Source organism: Myotis lucifugus, unplaced genomic scaffold (genome assembly GCF_000147115.1).
Source record: "Myotis lucifugus unplaced genomic scaffold, Myoluc2.0 scaffold_206, whole genome shotgun sequence".
NCBI lineage: Eukaryota > Metazoa > Chordata > Mammalia > Chiroptera > Vespertilionidae > Myotis > Myotis lucifugus.
Genome location: NW_005871254.1, coordinates 2,154,336 through 2,176,225, shown reverse-complemented (window position 1 = coordinate 2,176,225; position 21,890 = coordinate 2,154,336). Strand labels below are relative to the sequence as shown.

Sequence of the window (21,890 nt, the reverse complement as noted above, 5' to 3'; positions counted from 1 at the left end):
AAGATTAGTTGCCTCCCATATTCACCCCACCAGGACTCACCCCGAAACCTAGGTATGTGGCCTAACCCCTGACCAGGAATCAAACCCACACCTTCTGGTGTATTGGACAACACTTCAATCAATAGAGCCACTGGCCACAGCTCTTTGTACACTTTTCATACCATAAATCGGAGTGACTATAAAGCTCATAAAAGCATACAATTTTATAATCATTTGTTCTCAATGTCATGTCAGTGTGTGGTTCCTGAAATCTACATCTTGAATGAATGTACTGCATCTGGTGGACATGGCTTTCCCTGCAATTTCCAACTTGGCCCTACCCCTGATAAGGCTGCCATGAATATATTTGTGCACTTATAGTCTTTTTGTTAAAAAAGTTCTTTAAATTACATTTCCAGAAATGAGAAAATTGGTTAAAAAAGGATAACTATTCAAATTATTATGCAAATAATAAAATAACATTGTAGAAAAATTAGAAAATGCATATATACAAATTAAAAAATAAAAATACTCTAAATTATACTATCTAGATAGAATTGGGAAGTAAGTAAAATAATTAGCAAATAAATAATTTGGAATGCAAAATTAATCTAAGCAATACAAATTTTGGAAAGTACAAAAAAGCAAAATGAAATATTTTAAAGGAAACATATAATAAATCATTAAACTAGAAATACAGTTAATAAAAACTTTAAATGCAAATATTAAATACATAAAAAGTGTATATACATTACCCCACCACTGTCTTGTTTAATGCAAAATGAAAATAAAATATTATTTAATTTAGACAATAAATGGATTTAAAATAATTAGCAAATTGCCCTGGCCAGTGTGGCTCAGTTGGTTGGGTATCGTCCCATGCACCAAAAGGTTGCCGGTCAGGGCACATGCCCAGGTTGCAGGCTTGATCTCTGGTAGAAGGTGTGCAGGAGGCGGCCAATCAATGTTTTGCTCTCCCTCTCTCCCTCTCCCTTTTTTTCTCTCTCTCTCAAAATTAATTAAACATATTTTTTAAAAAATATAAAATAATTAGCCCTTGCCAAAACTGGTTTGGCTCAGTGGATAGAGCGCCATGCACCAAAAGGTTGCCGGTCAGGGCACATGCCCAGGTTGCAGGCTTGATCTCTGGTAGAAGGTGTGCAGGAGGCAGCCAATCAATGTTTTGCTCTCCCTCTCTCCCTCTCCCTTTTTTTCTCTCTCTCTCAAAATTAATTAAACATATATTTTTAAAAAATATAAAATAATTAGCCCTGGCTGGTTTGGCTCAGTGGATAGAGCATTGGCCTGGGGACTGAAGGGGCCCGGGTTCAATTCCATTCAAGGGCACATGCCTGGGTTGCGGGCTTGATCCCCAGTGGGGGGCATGTAGGAGGCAGCCAATCAATGATTCTCTCTCATCATTGATGTTTCTATCTCTCTCTCCCTCTCCCTTCCTCTGAAATCAATAAAAAAATATTTTTAAAAAGTAAAAATAAAATAATTAACAAATTCAGATAAATAGATAATTTTTAATGACCTGAAATCCTACTACATAGTGTATTTCTAATTGGAATATTCATAAAAGTACAGACTTTAAATTAGAAAATAAATAACATGAAAATTATAAAACACATATAATGAAAAATAAATATTTTAAGGAAGAAAATACACAAGACGATAAATACATTTTAAAATGCAGATATATAAAACCTTATAAAAATTAAAGCCACACAATTTCATCATCTAGAGGTAACGTGCTGTGTAACCTTCCAGACTGTCAATACTTGTACGACATTGTTTATGGCACAGGTGTGCAATAATAATTTGGCGATTTTCTAATGCTCGCTTAACTCCGAACGTAGACAAATCACTAGTTTGTCAGGTGACTCTGGAACTAAGTGTTTTTGTTGTCACCCTGTTTGCTCTTATTTTCTTTTCCTCTTCAGAGGATGGAGCTCGACTCCGGAGCCAGGGCCTTTGCTCAAGGTTGGGTCTGGCAGGTGCCCTGCACAGGATGTATCGGGAGGTCACGGCACCTGCTCTGTGCCGGGCCTCGGGTGCCTCCAGCCCGCCTTGGCCAATTTCCCTGCACGTCACCCCTCACCCTCCTCTTCCATGTTCTCTTCGGCATGGATATTAGGCAAAAAGAGTCTGCAGTCTGTAGTGCTTTAGACAGCTGTTGCTGTTGTATTGTCTAGAACTGTGTAAGATTCCTACATGTTAGAGAAGTGAAGTCAGGAAGTTGCCCCTGTGGAGGCGAGGACATCTCTGGTTTGCAACAGCGTCTGTCTCTTTGTGGATTTCTATTGACCTACAACCTGGATTTGAGAACGAGGCGAACCCAAATTTGCTTCTCGGAGGAAGAAAGTAGAGGGAGTGTGTTTCTAGGACCGTCTCTTGGCCCCTCGTGGAGAACTTGCTTATGCCACAGACAGCCCCTCGGCCTCTGTCAGCAAACGCGCCCCTTCCCGGAGCCTCGCGCAGGTGAAAGGTGGCCCAGGCGCCGCAGACACGTGCCGTCCTGGGGCGGAGTCCACACCCTTCCAGACACCAGTTCCCATTGGACCAGATGAGTGACCTTCTCCCGTGGTTTCCGTCTTCTCGGTGAGCAGGACTCGGACCCGGGTTCTTTCACCAGTGCCAGTGCGCTCTGCCGCTGCTGCCCAGACGGGGGGGAGCTTTGGAAAGTCAAGAGCCATCTCCGGCACCAGTTCAGTCTAAAACGCTCACTATATTGATGAAACAACGCAGCGTATCAGCTGCTAAAGTGCTAATTACCAGATAGTTACAAAATTCGCATAGACCATTTCAAGAGTGATTGCCTTCAGATTAATGTGATTTTTTTAAAAAAATTTTCTAAAAAATAGAGCTCACCTTCAGTTAGGCGTTTGCCACTTCTGGTAATAGCACCTTTTTTGATGGCAACAAAATGAGGACTCTTTATTGGAGCTCATAGCCGATGAAATGAGGAAGGGGATGGTGAAGCGCCTTTATCTCCTCACACATCCCACCAGATGGCAATGTCATAGAGAACAGGTAACATTCTAGAACCTTCTGAAAGGGCGATGACAGGGGCTCGCTCTCCTTTCTTGGGCCCTAGCAGGCCCATTGCGCTTCTCTAGTCCCACTCCCCTCTCCGGCTCCTAAGGAAACGCAGCAAGATGAGCAGTTGGTATTTGCCATTCCAGCTCCACGAGCTGGTAGCTCAGCTCCACATCCTTGGAAGGCTCAGCACAGGTCCTTTCCGAGGAGTGACCCTCTGTCTCCAGCCCGGCTCCGCCCTCGTCGGAGCCTTCAGAGGGCCTGCCATGGGAATGGGGTAGGAGGCAGGCCACAGACGGCAGGAGAACCCAACCTTCACGTGAGCCTTTGCAAACTAAAGAAAAATTACCATGTTTTCTCTCTGTTGTTCGCCTCGACTAGTTGGACCGAATAGATGATTTCTCAGTTGGGGAAGAGGTGAATCCCAGCCTGGGAGTTGCTTTCTGTGTATAGAGAACCTGATAAGGAAAGAACGGCGTGAGGAGGGGCAGGGAGCCGGGACAGGGGGCTGGCAGCTGTCTGCGATGGGAGCGGAGGCGCTGCCCCTGCTGGGCACTGGGCGGTCAGGCCTTGTCTAGGCAGAGCCTCCAGGAACCTGTCCCAGCCCGCCAGGTGGGACGGAGAGTGCATGTGGGTGGGGTCTGTGGCGCCTGAACAGCATTGAGGCAGAGGACATGGCTGGAAGGAGGCACAATTGGGTTGGGTTTGGTGGAACATGTGAGCGAGGAGACAGAGAGGAAAGAAACAGAAATGGAAAAGGAGTCCAGGGTGCCAGCCCATGGGGGGGAGGGCTCTGCAAATCCCTGCTGAGCAGGAGGGCTTCGCATGGAGAAGGGTCCCTCCCACTCCCTCCACCGCCACCGCCGCTGCCACACTGGTCTAAGGTGGTGTTGCCCGGGTTCAATTTGTATTCTTATTTGTATTTGTAGAAACATAAATCGACACAGCCCTTTAAGAGGACAATTTGGCAATATGTGGAAAACTTGAAAATGCTCAGACTTTTAGCCAGTGTTTCCCCTGCCAGAAATTTATCTCACAGAGATACCAAGTATCCAGAAAGGGGTGTCTGAAGGTGGTCGCAGAAACATGAGTTGTGAGGACAAAACCCAGCGCAGAGGCAGGCTAACCCCCAGCTGGAGAAGGGACAGGCTCCTCAGGGTGTCAGCCCATGAGGCAGGTGGGGCCTGCACGGAGGAGACAACCCCATTTATCAGCCGTTTAAAACCAGGCGAGCATACAGAAAACTCCCGGAGACTGTTAACTGTGGATACTGCTTGAATGGAGAGGCAGTTTGGAAACTCTTATTTTATATTCACACTAGAGGCCCGGTGAACAAAATTCATGCATGGGGTGGGGGTGGATCCCCTCAGCTCAGCCTGCACCCTCTCCAATCCAGGACATCCCTCTCACAATCCAGGACCACTGGCTCCTAACTGCTCACCTGCCTGCCTGCCTGATCTCCCCTAACTGGCTCCCCTGCCAGCCTGATCACCCCTAACTGCCCCCCCCGTCGGCCTGGTTGCCCCCAACTGCCCCCCTTGCTGGCCTGGTCACCTCCAACTTCCCTCCCCCTCCAGCCTGGTCACCCCTCACTACCCATCCCCTGCCAGACTGGTCACCCCAACTGCCCTCCTTGCCAGCTTGGTTGCCCCTCACGGCCCTCCCTACTGGCCTGGTTGCCCTCAACTCCCCCCCCCTGCTGGCCTGGTCATCCCTCACTAACCCCCCTGCCGGCCTTGTTGCCCCACACCGTCTGCTCGGTCGTTCGTTCGGTTGTTTCAGATGTGACGGCCCCTGGTCTTTATATATATAGATTTTATATTCTTTGCTTTTTTTGGAGGAGGAAAGGAGGGAGAGAGTGAGACACACACATCGACTGGTTGCCTCCTGCACACGCCCCATCCAGGGGTGGGAAGCAAACCACAACCGTTGACAGGTACATGCCCTTGACTGGGAATTGAAACCTCAACCCTTCAGTGCTCAGGCCAATGCTCTATCCATTGTGCTACACTGGCCAGGGCTATATTGTTTGCATTTAACTATATACATATATTGTATTCACATGTCAATCATTATATTCACAAGGGCAAAGAAGGTCGAGGTGTCTGTGGGAAATCCTTGTGAAATGTGAGGCCCCTGAGCTCACTCTGCCCTTCGCTGGGGCTCTACATGGGCCGCACTTATGGCAGCGGCATCTTCTGGCATAAGGGCCACACAAGTGTGACAGAGGCTGCCAGGCCCTCACCGTCAGTAGGGCAGGTGGGCAAGAAGAGCTTGCTCTGGACCGGGCAGTTTGAGGCTCTCCTGAGTGCCCTGGGCCCGCACAGCCCCAGCAGCACCCCCCACCCATGCCTGAGATGTTTGGTCACCAGCATTGTTTTCTGTCCCACAGGAGGTACCCCGGCTCCGACAGGACCATGCTGCAGAGGTGGCAGGTACAGTGACCCCTCAGAGGACTCTGGGTTTGAGGAAACCCTTCGGGAATGCAAATCAGAAAATAGCTCAGGCCCCAGTGATGGAGAGAAAGCATGTGGCTGAATCAGGAGGGTTCTTCTACATTTAATTTACCAAATGCCCCAAATAATTTTCTGAAAAGATCTCTGTGATTTAAGGAGAACCTGGAGCCGTGGAGTAGCAGCTAGGAGTGCGTGTGTGAGCATGTACATGTGCCCTGTGTGCACACACACATTCTGTCCAGGAGGGTGTACACACATGTCAACTCAGGAGGATACAGCACTCACCTCTAGTCCTGGAAGACACCCATGGCTCCCAGCAGGGAGGTGCTGAATTGAGCCCAGGGTTCTAGGTGAAAGGAAGGGACCCCAAAGGGCCCTGCCCAGGGTCACAAGGTCATGGCTGGTCGCTGGGGAGCAAGCCAAGGCAAGGAGAGACCACGGCCTGCAGAGGAGGCCTGGGACTGGCACAGTGGCTGCTCATTCGCCAGGAGGCCATGGGAACTTTCCCCAAATGCAGTCCCTGTCTCCATCGGTGACTGTCTGAGGCCCTAAGGGTGAGAGTTATCTTAAAGGACAGGGAAGAGGGAATTCCTAAAGGCCCAGGGGACGGGTCCTGAGCCCACTGCTGAGGCCTTTCTCTGTGACCACAAAGTCCCCTCAGCTGTCTAAGTGCACGTGTCGCAGTCAGTTCTCCCACACGCCTTTGTGTCTTAACCCACTCGGGAGAATCACACCCAAAGCTAACACATGCTTCCTCCTGGCCTCTGGGCTGCGGACCGCACTGTCCGAGGCTCTGCTTCCAGCTGTGATTGCTGCAGCTCCTGTGGGATATACGGCCCTGAGCTGACCGGCTGGCGCACGGGGTGCGGGAAGCCCGTGGGGCGTCCGCTGATGCTCACCCGCAGCAAGCGGCTCCTCAGGGCTGAGAGCCAGACCAGGCCCGACCTCTCTGTCTCTTCCGGCAGAAAAGGGACATCAGCAATTTTGAGTACCTCATGCACCTCAACACGCTGGCTGGGAGGACCCACAACGACTACATGCAGTACCCTGTGTTCCCCTGGGTGTTGGCTGACTACACCTCACAGGTATGTGTTCGCAGGGGCCTGCAGGGGCCGAGGCCCCGGACCCTGGACAATCGAGGCTCCGAAGTCAGTGAGCAGAGCCTCCACTGCAAGGCTCAGCCCACCTGGGCCCCAGGTTCCTCAGCGCGGCCCTTCGCCCTGGACGAGGCCTCTGAGTCCAGCTGTCTGGGCTCCTGTCCAGTCCCCTGTGGGAAGGTGACCTACCTGTGAGCTGATGGACAAGGCTAGGACAAAGCTAACAGGCCCAGAGGGCGTCCTGGCTTAGGCCCTCCTGGAAGGACGATGCTCATCTGCTGAGACAATGCCATGGACCACACTGCCCTTCAGGTGTGGCCACGGGCCTGTCCCTGCACTCCGCCTGTGTGTGTATGGGGGAGGGGGGGAGGAGAGCAAGAGAGAAGCATGAGCCATTCCACTGTGGCCCAACTTCAGTAGGAGGTGGTGGTGTGCACTGCACCCAGCATCTGGACTGAGGTGGCGACAGGGGAGGTGCAGGGCGAGACCCCGTGGTGCCCTTCATGGCGCCCATTCCTGGCCCTCAGCAGGCAGGGGAGGGAAGGAGGAAGGCTGACAGTGGGCCACGGTGACGCCACGGGGGAGGAGCCTGCGTGGAGCAGTGCCCCTGCCGCCTGCTGGCCCTCAGGAGACTCGTGTGAAAGGGGCAGGAGGTGTCCGGGTCCTGCTTGGCTGCGGGATGTCTGGCCCTCAGGATTTGGGGGTGGGGGGAGGGTGGGGGCTCTGTTTTTGAAACCTCCCATCCCCACTTAAGACATTCAGTGCAGAACAACTTTCCTCACCAGCCAAATGTTGCTTCTTCTTGCCCTAATGATCACCTGAGCTGAGGTATTTCAAACATGAATCTTGCAAATTGCACCTTTAACTCACATTTTACAAAGTGCTGGTTTACCAGCCCCTTTGTGCAGCCCCAAATTGTGATACTTTACTGCATTTAAAAACGGAGAGATTTCTCCCCCAAATCTGGATCTCTTAAGTATCATTTGGAGAATCAGGAGATGTGGCCGCTGAGTGAGGGTGTCCACTTGTGGCACTTGGGGTCTCAGGAGAGCCTCTTCCCTCTGGCCAGCCTGGCTCTGCAGCTGTGAGGTGGCACAGGCCCTGCCTCCCCCGGGGGGATGGCCAGTGACAAGGAGTTGGGGCATAAACACCTCCATACAGATGTGCAAGCCCGGGAGGCACACGGCTCTTCTGCTGACACAGAGCATCTCTGCTAAAAGGAAACATTGGGGACACCTGGCCTGCACCCTCTCAGGCCACCGCTGTGTGCTCCCAAGGGCAGGGGAGGGGCGTGTCCTCCACAGAGATGAGGCTGTCCCTCCACTTTTCTCCCCAAACAGACCACTTCTCACTTCCTACTTGAAGCAAACTGTTCCGAGGGCTGTGCCCAGTGCCTCGTAGACAACAGGGTTTCTTTTGAAAGTCAACTGGGAACAGGTTCAGTGTGAAGGCAATCTTCCCTCCTCTCCTTTTCCATCTCCCTCTTTCCCCTTCCCTACCCTCTCCTTTTCCATCTCCCTCCTTCCCCTCCTCTCCTTTTCCATCTCCCTCCTCTTAAGCCTGTGGATCACTGGCTCCAGTGCCCTAAACCCCCGCTCCCCGGCTAATCACCAGAGGGGGTCAGACCAAACGACACTCAACCAGTGAAGAGAACCATAAAACTACAGAGCGTGTCTCCTGAAGTCTCACCGGGGCACGCAAGGGTCTCGGGGAGTTAACTCCAGCTGCACATCTGCCTTTCAGACATTGAACTTGACAAACCCCAAGACGTTTCGGGACCTTTCAAAGCCCATGGGCGCTCAGACGAAGGAAAGAAGGCTGAAGTTCATCCAGAGGTTTAAAGAAGTGGAGAAGACGGAAGGTGGGTAGATGCCAGCTCATTGTTCTCTGCAATGCACTTCATTGAAAGGACCATGGATACCAGCCTTCGAATAATTATGCTTGAATAGAGAGCTCTCTCATCCCCTGGCCTAACCCTGGCTATGAGCAAGAATCACCGGGAGAGCTTTTAAAGCTACTGAGTCCGGCCCCATCTCTAGAAATCCTGCGTTAGGAAGTCTGGGCTACAGCCAGGCCGAGAAGCAGTGTGCTGAGCTCACACCCCTGTATCGTGTGCTGTGCACCATGCTCCGTGCGCCAGGGCAGGAAGACAGGAGAGGACCTTCTGCTCAGCTTCCCCTCCAGCCCAGGCCAGCCTGCACGCATACAAACAGCGGTCCATCTCCAACAGGACCCTGACCCCCAGGGAGCTCGAGCACGAGATCATCACCTTGCATGTTAGAGCCCAGACGTGGTTCGCCCGCTGGGCACCTGTACAGTCCTGCCCGCTCCTCTGCCCTGTGCCCTGACGTTTTCCTTATGCCTATTCACTTACTGAGTGCATGCATTTTTAGAAGGAATTTTCCTGTCTTGCTTTGATGGGGGTGGTGCAGCTGAGGGGCTTGAATGGGCTTTTCACCAGGGGCGGCCGTTGGCCAAGCTGTCAGGGCACCTGTGCGCAGACCCCGGGCACCACGGCCTGCAGGTTCTCTCGGGCAGGACTTATGCTCACTGATCATTCCTGAGCGCCACGTGGTCCGTCTGCGCCTGCCCAGCACAGGCGGGAACACCACAGGCCTGTCCTCTCTTGCAGGAGACATGACCGTCCAGTGCCACTACTGTACTCACTACTCCTCGGCCATCATCCCTTTACCCAGGCCTTCTGCTCGCTGCAGGTGAGCTCCCACCCCGACACACACACACACACACACACACACACACACACACACACGGCCACGTCTCACAGACTCAGAGCTGGGCTTGGATGAGGTGGGGACCCACCTTGACTGGTTTAAATACCCTGTTCTGGTGGAAGCAGGTGCTCTTTATCACTTACACCTGCACATCTGCCCAACAGTCTGGCAAAAAGATTTAAAAATATAAAAAAATGAGAGATATTTGGGGGGAGAACTTAACATAAACCGGTTTTGGTAGAAAAGGAAGAGCAGGAAGCTTAAGGACTTCCTTGAAGGTAGGTGGTCAAAGATTATAAAAATAAACACAAAGAAGGAAGAATGACATCAGAATGCTTAAAGCTATGCTGAGCACAAGCCAAGAGGTTTAAAAGAACAAACAAAATATTTGAATACTGAAATGAGCAGCAAATCAGAGAAAGACACTAATCAACTGCTCACCCATAAACCAGCAGACCTACAGGCCAGCTCAGGGCTGCTGGATTTTGTAAATAAACCACAGGACGCTCAGGTAAATTTGAATTTCAGATAAACCCTGCTGTTTATCTGAAGTGCAAGGGTAGCGTGGCCTCCCGTGATTCACCTGGCCGCCTGGTGGAGCTGGAGGTGGGCAGGTCTGACTGGTGGGCAGGAGGCCTTCGCGAGCACAGAGAAGGCTTTTTCCCTCTTCTCCTCTGCCCTCATCCCTGGGATCCTGCTTCCCAGGCGACCCAGGGCCACAGGCTGACGGGAGAGCCATCGGGTTGCCCGCTGCAGCCAGGAGGCTTGCCGGCTCCCCTGAAACCCAGCGCACACCCGAGTGCAGGAGCTGACCTGCCAGGCCTTGGAGGGTCCCCTGAGAGGAAGGCGGGACCGCAATGGGCGACAGACCAGGAACACGTGAGCGGACTTGTTCTGACCACATAGCTTCCCCCGGGGAGGAGAAAGGTTGTCCCAGGATGTATGTGTTTGGTCTATCCCCCCAGCAAGGTCACTCTTGTGGTCACTCGTCTGAGCAAGTCAAGGTCAGCACTAAGCTAGCTCCTGGGTCCTGGGCGGGAAGGGCGGGCAAGGTCAGGGTGAGCCCTCTGAGATGCACTCCATGCACAGCCCTCTCCCCTGTGCACAGTGGGCTCAGTTGACGCTGCCCGCCTTCTCCCTGGAGATTCACTCGGAAGGGTGGCGCGTCCCCAGCCTTCCTCAGGGCCCAGCATGTGAAGTAAGTTTGGTTGGAGCACAGTGGGTCCTGGAGCTGTGCCTGTGCCAGAAACCCCACCCTGTGCCTATCAATACAGCATAAATGACGAGCGCTGTTGATGGGGTGACGCCGTCTGTACGGCTTTCCATGCGGGGTGCTCTGGGCCTCAGGGTCCCCTCGCCCTGCAGTCTAGTGCACGAAGGCCCTGGCCTGTCACTCAGGGTCTGTCACCAAAGGGGCGGCAGAGGGAACTAGAAAGGGCGGCCACGGGCGGTTTTCACCTGCGCTGCCGCTCGGAAGATGCAAATCTTCTCCCGGGACTTCACCTCAGGACACGGGCGTGGTTATGCACCAGCTCTGTGCTTTCAGTGCCACCGCTGCAGCCATTGCTCAGGCCTTGTCCCCCTTGTGAAGTCTGAGTGACTCCGGTTTTCTGCATTCAAATTGCCTGAGTCGTGTGGCCGGCTGAGGCGTGTGGCCTGCTGAGACGTGCGGCTCTCCACTGTGCTTCCGCGTTGCTCTCAGCTCCTTCTAACTGGCTCTTCCCATGTCTCATGACTGGCCCAAGCCCTCAGAACCAGCGAGAGAGCCAGCTGCCCTTGCTTTTCCCTAGACCAGTGATGGCGAATCTATGACACACGTGTCAGAGGTGACACGCGAACTCATTTTTTTGGTTGATTTTTCTTTGTTAAATGGCATTTAAATATATAAAATAAATATCAAAAATATAAGTCTTTGTTTTACTATGGTTGCAAATATTTAAAAAATTTCTATATGTGACACGGCACCAGAGTTAAGTTAGGGTTTTTCAAAATGCTGACACGCCGAGCTCAAAGGTTCGCCATCACTGCCCTAGAGTGAAAGATGAGGTTTACTCTCCAGGGAAGGGGTGCCCAGGCTCCGTCTGGGCACAGGCCCGGCTCTCCTTTGAGAGTCCTGGGACTGCACAGACCTCCTTAGCGAGGTCTGGCATCTTCCTGAACACAGGCTCTTCCCGGGTCCCGCCCTGCCTCCGGGGGCAGGCCCGTTTCTTGTCAAGAGACCGTGTCTCAGTCTTGTGTGCTGCTAGGAAGGACCGCTGTGTTCTCCACAGCAGCCCCGTGGGCCGTGGGGGGGGGGGGGGAGCGTGCAGACCCAGGCGCTGAGGGCTCCCTCATGCCTCTGGGCGGTGGGCAGCGAGAGTCCTGGTTGCAGAGCCAGCGTCCCTGCGAGTGGCCCTCGGACAGCACCTGCGTTTCCACTTTCCCACGCCGCCCTAAGCAGCCTCTGCCTCTTGCCTGCGGCCCTGAAGGAGCCAGTGCTTCCCTGCAGGGTGGCATGGCGGGTTGGTGCCTTCAGTGTGCACAGCTGTGTGCTCTGTGGTGCCCCCGTGTGGCTGGTGCACTGAGCCTGCCCGCTGGCACCAGCCGAGAGGTGTGGCTGGCACGTGGGCCTTCACAAGCAGCCCGTAAGGCACATTCTGATTCCCAGGGTCGCTGTGCTCTATCCCTGTCACGCTTAGATCTCATTACGTCGGGCAGGCCTTAGAATGGACGCCTACCTCTATCACTGCCGTGAGTGTTTTTCTGCCCCAAACCAGTTATTCCAGTGACAGACTTACAGCCTGAGACCTCGGTTATGTGCAGTGGGGCCCGAGCAGGTGACCCTGCAGGCATGTGACCCAGGCACCACGCAGCTGCTCTGTTACCCCCATGCCAGCAGGGGCGAGACTGCAGGGCTGAGGGCTGAGGGCTGAGGGCTGAGGACCGGCCTGCAGGAAGCTGCAATTCTCGGACCCTCACCTACCGGAGGAGCCAGTGTCTGTGAGCACCCGGGGGGGGTGGGGGGGGGAGCACGCCGCTGCTGGGCCACAGCCCAGGGCCCTGCTTCTGCCCCAGTAAGAGCCTCGCAGACCTGCGCTCAGACTCAGCCTGGGCGGGCCAGCGAGCAGCCGGTGCCCCAGCGAGGGCACAGTGGTGCGGCTGCTGCGTTTAATCAGAAGCTGAAATAAAGTGCTGTGTTAATTAAGTCACAGCCGGTGTGAAGTCAGCTGCTACCAGCGGTGGGGAAGGGTTTTCGGAACCACCTGAGGGGAGACGGCTGGTTTTCCTGTAAGACATATGCTCGCTGCAGGCAGAGCTGAGAGCCACGGCGCGTGGCCGCCCCGGCTGTCACCTGTGAGCCTCTGGGCCCGCGGGGTCTGGGCAGAGATGAGCGGAAAATGAAGGTATAATTCTTACTATTCTGACTCAGGGAGGGCTGTTAGGAAAGGCAGAAGTCATAGAGTCACGCAGGCCGGGGACAGAGTCCTGGCTCTAGAACTTTCTAATTGGAACAGTGCCGAGGAATCGAGCCTCGTTTCTCCTGGCTCCGCAGTTGTGAGGGCGAGGCCCGGCCTGGGGACCGTCTGGCCACCCAAGTGCTCCCCGCAGGCCCTCTCCTCCCACAGGGGAGGCAGCAGGCTTTTCCAGGGCCATTGAGGGTTTTGCTTGTTGAGTAAAAGGCCATGCCCCACAGGTGGGAAAGCTAATGGCTCCTCTGGAGTCAGCCCAGCCTCAGTCAAGAGCAAGGCTGAGAGCTGAACTGGTCCGTGGGCCTCCCAAGTCTGCCATGGGAGCCACAGCTCGGAGCTCAGTGGGCAGCGTGGTCGGGTTTTCTGAGAAGCCCACAGAAAGCTGAGCCGTGTCTCAGCTGCGAAACCGCGGACGCTGGAGCACGTTCCATCCCAGCCCGACCCTCCCTCTTCCCCACACTCCACCTGCCACTGCAACAGCCTCCACATCCCTCCTCCTCTTGGAGCCTCTGGTCACCTCCCCATGACACTGAGGTTGTCCCACACCCAGGATCGCTTCCCAGGGTCCCTAGTCGGTCACAGGACAGGGACTCGGGGCTGGGCTCATTCCACACCCCTTCCTGTGGGCCTGGCACAGCACGAGGTACATCACACACGTGGGTATGCACACGCACTAACACACTTTACACTCACCGCACACTGACACACACCTACACTCACCCACACTCACACTTACAGCCACCACAGTCATCCAGGTGTGCAGAGGAGGCTATGGGAGGTTAAAGGGATTAAGAAACTCACTCCAGTAAGAAACTCACTCCAGTTCACACTGCGAGTGGATGCTAAGATTCCAGCCCAAGTTGGCTGGGTTCCAAAGCTAAGGTGCTTCTGGCAGAGGACAGCGGCGTTAGCTCAGCTGCTGGGCCCACAGGCCCTGTAGTGAGTGTTCACATGGCACACTTCCAAGTGGCACACTTCCAAGTGACTGGACAAGGAGTCGGCCTGTGCTACAGCCGGTCCCGGTACATAGGTGTGGGCAGGTTGGTTTCGGGCAGTGCCCCCTGGAAGGGAGAATGGCCTTCCAGCACATGTTATCACAGTATCTGCGAGTGTCCATGAGCGCGTGCAGGTGCTGAGATTGCTGTGCCTGTGGGTTAAGAATGGATTGTGTTTGTGGTAAGTTTCCTGCCCACATTGGACTGGGGTTTGAGAATGCCGCGATCGGAGGCTCGCAGTGACGGTGCACACAGACGCCTCAGGCAGAGCAGTGCTTATTAGAGAGCGCGCCTTCGAGGTGTTTCCTTCTCAAGGCACAGACCTTCCTTAGGGATGTCCCTCTGATTTTAACTGTCAACATTCAGCAGCACACTGTCAGTCACATCTTCCATCACTGCTGTTAATTTTGATTCATCTAAAAATTAGCGTGTAGCGTGTGAGCGTGTAGGTGAGTGAGAATGTGAGTGTGGGTGAGTGTAGGAAAATCTAGTGCCTCTTAAAGTATTTTGATTGAGGAAGGATACCTAGGGTCATATTCTTTTTTTAAGTTTGATTTATTGGGATGACATTGGTTAATAAAATTACATAGGTTTCAAGTGTACAATTCTACATCACATCATCTGCATAGTGTATTGTGTGTTCTCTACCCCAAGTCAAGTCTCCTTCCATCACCATTTTCCTCCCTTTAGCCTCTTCTACCTTCCCCCACCCCCTTTCCCTCTGGTAATCACCATGCTGTTGTCTGTGTCTAAGAATTTCTTCTTTTGGCTTAATCCTTTCACTTTTTTCACTCATCCTCCCAACCCCCCTCCCCTCTGACAGCTGTGAGTCTGTTCTCTGTATCCATGAGTCTGTTTCTATTTGTTTGTTAGTTTATTTTGTTCATTGGATTCCAAATGTAAGTGAAATCATGTAACATTTGTCTTTCTCTGATTGACTTATTTCGCTTAGCATAATGCTCTACAGGTCTATTTATGTTGTCACAAAGGATAAGATTTCCTTTTTACAGCTGCATAGTATTCCACTGTGCAAATGTACCACAGCTTTTGTATCCACTCATCTACTGATGGGCACTTGGGCGGCTTCCAAATCTTGGCTATTGTAAATAACACTGCAAGGAACATAGGGGTGCATACTTTCTTTGGAATCAGTGTTTTAGTGTTTTTCAGATAAATTCGCAGAAGTGGAATTGCTAGGTCATAGGGCAGTTCCATTTTTAATTTTTTGAGGAAGCTTCATACTATTTTCCACGGTGGCTGCTCCAATCTGCATTCCCACCGGCAGTGCAGAAGTTTCCCTTTCCTCCACATCCTCACCAGCAACAGCCATTCTGCCAGGTGGGAGGTGATAGCTCGCTGTGGTCTTCATTTGCATTTCTCTGATGAGTAGTGATGTTGAGTGTCTTTTCATATGTCTATTAGCTATCAGTCTATCCTCTTTGGAGAAGTGTTTATTCAGGTCCTTTGCCCATTTTTTTAATTGAATTTCTTTTTGGTGTTGAGTTGTCTGAGTACTTTATAAATTTTGGATGTCAATGCCTTATCAGATGTATCTTTAGTGAATATGTTCTCCCATTCAGTGGGTTGTCTTTTCATTTTGTTGATGGTTTCCTTTGCTGTGCAACAACTTTTAAGTTGCATGTAGTCCCATTTGTTTTTGTTTTGTTTTTTTGCTTCTGCTTCCCTGGCACAAGGAGATATGTGAGAAAAAAATAATGCTATAAGAAATGTCTGAGATTTCCCTGTCTGTTTCCTTGTAGGATTTTTATGGTTTCTAATCGAATAGTTAAGTCTTTAATCCACTTTGAGTTTATTCTTATATATGGTATAAGAAGGTGGCCTACTTCTGAGCCCTTAAATATTCAAAATATCTTTCTGGATTCTTAACATATGAGCAATATCATAGCTGGACACACATCCAACCCAAAGCCCATGACCTTTGCCTCAGAACCCCCAGCCTCAGCCCCTCGCCTTCTGATTCAGTGTCACCTGGGGAAGTCCGTGCGAAGAGCAGGCTGCTCCTTCGTTGCAGGTAATGATCTTGCTGTCCCTTTGTGTTCTGTGAGGACACACAGGCTCCATTGCTCCTGATGACCAAGCGCCTCTACAGAACAGCGTTAGGAGCAGATCCTGGCTCAGCAGTTCTCTCTCATCACTTTGCTTCCATCACATCTCTAGACTGAGTTTTGTTCTATATTATTTCGCTTGGGACTTTCCTCATGAAAAGGCACTTTTAAACCTTAATTGCGCCCCTGTGCCGCATTCTTTCTCTCCCCTTTATCCTTCTACCTTCTCTTCCTTTTTTCCTCCTTCCTTTCCTGAGGCAAGCCCCATGGGCCTCCTGCTGGCAGCCTCGGGCTTGTCAGCCACAGACCCCCACGCCCCATGCACGGCAGCTCCTTCTCTGGGGCTCTGGCGCGGCTCTTGTATTGCAGGAGTGAGAAAGCCCATTAATTTTGAAACAAATGTATGCAAATACATTTATTAATATAGGAAATAGGAAAATCAGTTATTGCTTCCTTTATAAATAATACAGGCTTAAGTTTTAAAGATATTACTTTTGCTAAAATGCATTAGACAGCTGTGAAAAAATAACATTTTTCTTTGTGGTAATATCTTTAACCAGATTTGTAGCACTAACAATATTTCCTATGTATATATTATTTTTATTTAATACAGGTAATCTTTTTATTACCAAATCCTATTGCTTCTTGGGAGGTTACCATCAGCTCTCATAAAGGCTGCACCAGGAGAGCGGGCGGGCGGGAGGGGCCTCCGTCTCCCGAGCCGAGGGCTGGGGCTGCAGATCCAACACACAAATGCGTCTGTGATGCATTTCAGGGAGCCGCTCAGAGGTGCAGCTCTCTGTTTAAAAACACTCTCCCCGCTTTTGTTTCCATTTCTATTTGACTCAAGCGGTGGACGCAGCCTCTAGTTTCACCCGAGAGCACAGTGACCTTGGAGGAAGGCCCATCTGTAAGCTGCCCGTGTCCCGTGCCCTGCTTGGTTGGAGCAGCGGGGGCAGCGGGGTCTCTCGGTGTCCCTGCCCCTGTGCAGAGTGACCCGCCGATCTCACGGGATCCTCATACCTGACTTGGAAAGTTGGCCAACAGCCCGATGCCCAGGTTGGCGCCTCGGGAGTGTGTGCCAGGCCCTGGGTTCCCGGTGAACCCAAAGAGACAGAGCAGGGCTTTTGGCAGTGCGACCAGGGCTCTGACCCCGTGCGGCCACCCACTGCTTTGTCAGGACCAGCTGAGCCTGCTTTGTGGTCCGAAAGTGAAAGTGCCGCTTCTCTCGGGGGCCAGTGCCCGCCGCAGGCCGCGCAGCTGCGTGCAGTGCCCGACGCTGGCTGACGAGCCGAGACAAGGCCTGCCTCCTCGACCCTCATCCACGTGCAGCTGCCCCATTTCACTTAGGTATACGGAGGGGACATTGGGTTACAGTTGTTCATATGAAAAATAATACAATCATTAATAAGTAAAAATACAGGAATAAACTGTTCCGCGTACTCACTACTGTAAACCTCCTTTGCCCGCCCTGTATGCTGCCAGGAAACCTTAGGCGGCTGGAAAGCGAGGCAGCGGGGGGCGGGGAGGAACAAGGGGGGCCGACTGTGTGGTTCTGCCCCCTTGTTCCTAGAGCCACGCGTGCGCTCTGGAGAAGTTGAAGGAGGCCCGGCCTTCCTGCCAGGCACGAGGGCTTTCCTAGGGGGCCCTGAACTGAGGTGGACCCAAAGCCCCAATCAGAAACCCTTTCCTGGAGCCCCTCTGCCCGCAGCGCCTCCATTCCTCCAACGGGGACCTCTCTGCCACCTCTGAACCCCAAGGCCATGTGCTGAATGAGAAGAACAGGGAATCGAAAAACTGCCCTAAGCTTTACCTGGTCCAGTAGAAGCTGCCAAGCTCAGGCGTGCCTGCAGCCACCTGTGGAAGCGGTCCCTGAAGCAAGGTGGCCTTGGCTAGGCTGCAGTCCTCTCTCCATACACCAGCGGCCATCCCTTAAAGGCCGCTGTGCCCCCAGCCTCCACCCCGACCTGCTCCCCCTCTCGGGCTGCTATGTTCTATGTCGCCATGCTAGGCCGATGCCTGACCTGACCTGCTTCCCCCCCTGTTTCTTGTCCTGTAGTTAGCACGCGGCCGTCTTCTCTGTCCCTGGGCGTGTGGACTCTCCAGGGGTCCACTTCTCCACGAAACCAACCCTGACCGCACGTAGCCTGTCTGAGCCGCTCTCGGTCCTGCAGTTGGTTCTTTGGACCCTGTCCTTGTGCCTGATTCAGAGCTGGCCCTCAGCAAAGGCGGGGAGTGGTCAGACACATGGCCGTGGCCTCCTCTCTGGTCTGCCCCTTTATTCCAGTTGTCATTCATGCCTCCTCTGTGGAAGCACCCAGCACAACCAGAGAACATGGAGGGAATAGATGGGTGAGGAGCCATCGCACGCATCACAGACTAGGCATGAGCGTGCGTGGGGGAATGAGTGACGAGTTCCAGTGGCAGGCCCCCGTCTCAGCCACAGATGGACAGATGGAGGCCCACACAGCGGTGCCGCATGGCCGGGTTCTCACCGTGGATAGCTCTTCATGTCGCTCCTTTCCTTGCAGGGCGGGAGCTTCGATGTGGCAGACAGAATGTTCCACAGCGTGAAGGGCGCATGGGAGTCGGCCTCCAGAGAGAACATGAGTGACGTGCGGGAGCTGACCCCGGAGTTCTTCTTCCTGCCCGAGTTCCTCACCAACTGCAACGCCGTGGAGTTTGGTGAGCGGAGGCCTGGGAGGCGGTGGCTCTTCCCCACAGCTCAGGGCTGTTACCATCTTTGCTGAGCAACACAGCCCACAGCCCCATCTGCGCGGATCAGCGTCCTGGACAGCACAGTGTTACGCCCTGACTCCTAGTCCAGTTTGCGCTCCCATTTACCAAAGCCCTGCTGTGTCTCACCCCTCAGGCTGCATGCAGGACGGGACGGCACTGGGGGACGTGCAGCTCCCTCCCTGGGCGGATGGGGACCCTGGAAAATTCATCAGTCTGCACAGACAGGTGAGTTGAGCAGGGTCATGCCACAGTCCCAGAACCCTGTGTGAAGACCTCAGCATCCCTCGGTCTCCAGGGAGACTTTCTGGGTACTTGGGGGGCTCGCCATGAGCGCTTCTGAGGCCCTTTTGTCTGGAGAGCTCCTGCCCCGTTGGCAAGAGAATGCTCGGGTCTGAGCTCTTCCGAGAGCTCCAGGAGGCTTTGTCCTTGTGCCGTTTTCCTCGGGGGTTACCGGGGAAGTAAGTTCAGATTCCTAGGTGCCCTGGAGGGCAAGTCAGTGTCATCAGTCAGCCCTGCAGGAAGGGCCACACCCTGGGCCAAACTTTCCAGGATAATTCAGAGAGGGGAGGCCCCGGAGGCCCCCACTGGCCAAAGGATTCACCAGGCCTGGGAGGACTTGGCTTTTTACCCAGAGAGGCTGATGGGGGAAGGGCAGAGGCCATTTATGCTGGGTTAGCGCAGCCGTGGGCAAACTACGGCCCGCGGGCCGGATCCGGCCCGTTTGAAATGAATAAAACTAAAAAAAAAAAAAGACCGTACCCTTTTATGTAATGATGTTTACTTTGAATTTATATTAGTTCACACAAACACTCCATCCATGCTTTTGTTCCGGCCCTCCGGTCCAGTTTAAGAACCCATTGTGGCCCTCGAGTCAAAAAGTTTGCCCACCCCTGGGTTAGCGTCAACACATGAAGAAATGTTCAACATCAGTCGTCGGGGAGGCATACATTAAACCTGCAATGGGATGCCCACACACTCACAAGAATGGCTAAAAGGTAAAATACAGATAAAACTAGGAGTAGGCAAGAGCATGGAGCAACCAGAATCCATCGTGCGTTCCTGACAGGAAAAGCAAAGTAGTGCAGCCAGCTTGAAGAACACCATGGCCATTTCTTAGAAAAGCGGGGTGCATTTGCTACAGCAATTCTCCTTGTGACTGTTTGCCCAAGAGAAGTGAAAATGTGTCCACAGGAAGTATGTACGTGAGACTTCATCCGTTTTACCCACACTAGTGAGAAACCGAACTTCACTAGTGTTTAGTGTTTATCAACTGGTAGAGGACCAACAAGTAGTAAACCTGGAGGGTGGTTCCCTGAAGGCCCCTTGGAGCCTGCCTAGGGTGGCAGCCTTTTCTTCAATGGTGCTTGTCAAAAACAGTCAGAAACAATGAACACTGTGGCTGAAAGAGGCAGTAGATACTAACCAGCAAATGATATTGTGGCTAACTACAAAGCTTAAATGGGGAATGAGCTGTTTCTAGGAGGCCTTGAAAGAGTTAGAAATATCCCTGGGAACCTAGAAGGACACACATTGCAGGGCTGTTTTCATGCACAAGGTTGTGCTCCTGCTCAAGAAAGACCCACAATGGCCCTAGCTCTCACTTCCGGCTGACATCCAGGCTCAGTGCAAGTGAAGGGAAAGCAGAGTTTGTCATTGTCTGGCTGAGCATTGAAACCACTCCCTAACACTCAAAGAGAACCACTTGCCTAGCTGGTTCGGCTCAGTGGATAGAGCGTTGGCCGTGGACCAAAGAGTCCCAGGTTTGATTATGGTCAAGGGCATGTACCTCACTTGCAGGCTAAATCCCCCGTCCCAGGTTGGGCACCTGCAGGAGGCAACCAATAGCTGTGTCAGTCTCACATTGATATTTCTCTCTGTGTGTCATGTGTCTCTCTTCCTTACTTCCACTCTCTCTAAAAATCAATGGGAAAATATCCCCTGTAAGGATTAACGAGAGAGAGAGAGAGAGAGAGAGAGAGAGAGAGAGAGAGCACCTTGGCAGATTGCGACTGACTGGTTTAGAATATTTAAAGAAATCTTCATCCACTTAGCTGACATTAAGCTAACAGAGCAGAGCCTTCAGTGGCCACACACAACAAACATACAGACGTCATAGAACTTGTTCAGAAAGGTCACTAAACAAACAACCCAACAACAGCACCAACCACAACAAGTCCCAGGAGAGGGGAGAGTGATTTCCAGAATTGCCACACATATTATTTAAAGACTTAATGTTCTGTAAGGCATGCCTAGTAAAAGGAAGTATGGGCCACACAAAGGTGGGGGGGGCAGGGCAGTCAACAGAACTACACTGAAGCAAGTCCAAACTTACCAGACAAAGACATTACATCAGCTATTGCAAATACGTTCCAAGAACTAAATAAAACCATGTCTAAAGAATTAAGGGGCAGTATGATAATTACATCTTACCCATAGAGAATATCAATAAAGAGATAAAAGTGTAGAAAGGAGGCAAATAGAAATTGTGAAGTTGAAAATGAACTAAAATGAAAAATTCAGTAGAGGAAATTAATAGCAGGTTTGATCAGACATAAGAATCAGCAAACTTTAATTATAAATCAATTAAAAATATCAAGTCTAAGAAAAAAAAGAAAAATTAATGAAGAAAAATAAACAGAGCCTAGAGACCTGTATAATGCCATCAAGTATATTAACATACACATAGGGAACTACCAGCAGGAAAGGAGAGAGAGGGGTAGAAAGGATATTTGAAATAATAATGTCCAAAAATATCCCAAATTTATGCAATGCATTAATTTATATATCCAAGACACTCAAGAAACTCCATGAAGGATAAACTCAAAGATATCCACACTCAGACACAACATAAACTGCCCATGATAAAGTCAAGGGAACCCAGGCTGGGGATGGAGCAGGTTGAAGCTACATTCACCTCCTTCCAGGGCCACATGGGAATTGCAATCCTATATAATAAAGAGGGAATATGCAAATTGACCATCGCTCCACCACAAAGATGGCTGTGCCCACAAGAGAGACGGGGTTTCTGTAACACAAGATGGCTGCACCCACAGTGGAGGCCAAGTTCCCGTAATGAGCCTTAATGAGCAATCAGCAGGGACCTGAGGCTGCGCCCCATCCAACACCCCCCTCCGCAGGGGGCTTGACAGGGAACCCTAGGGGAAGTGCCCACGGCCTGGTGGCAGGCCAAGGGACTTTGGCAATGGACCCGAACCCGGAGGGACATGAGGGGAGATTTAAGACGGCCACTTCTGCTGGAAGCTATGGTACATGATATGTTGACGCTCCCCCCGAAACAACTAAAAATTATGTTTATGAGGGGTGAGTAAATTTAG

The 21,890-nt window shown here is 52.0% G+C and overlaps 1 protein-coding gene across 1 annotated transcript in view; it reads left to right on the top strand.

The window, feature by feature from the left end:
* The window catches only part of WDFY4 (WDFY family member 4), a 234,469-nt gene that overhangs the window by 192,261 nt on the left and 20,318 nt on the right, over positions 1-21,890 (top strand). The window contains 7 exon segments of the mRNA XM_023761289.1: positions 5,414-5,456; positions 6,443-6,562; positions 8,318-8,435; positions 9,207-9,254; positions 9,257-9,288; positions 18,348-18,501; positions 18,689-18,780. Coding sequence (XP_023617057.1) covers positions 5,414-5,456; positions 6,443-6,562; positions 8,318-8,435; positions 9,207-9,254; positions 9,257-9,288; positions 18,348-18,501; positions 18,689-18,780 — 607 coding nt within the window.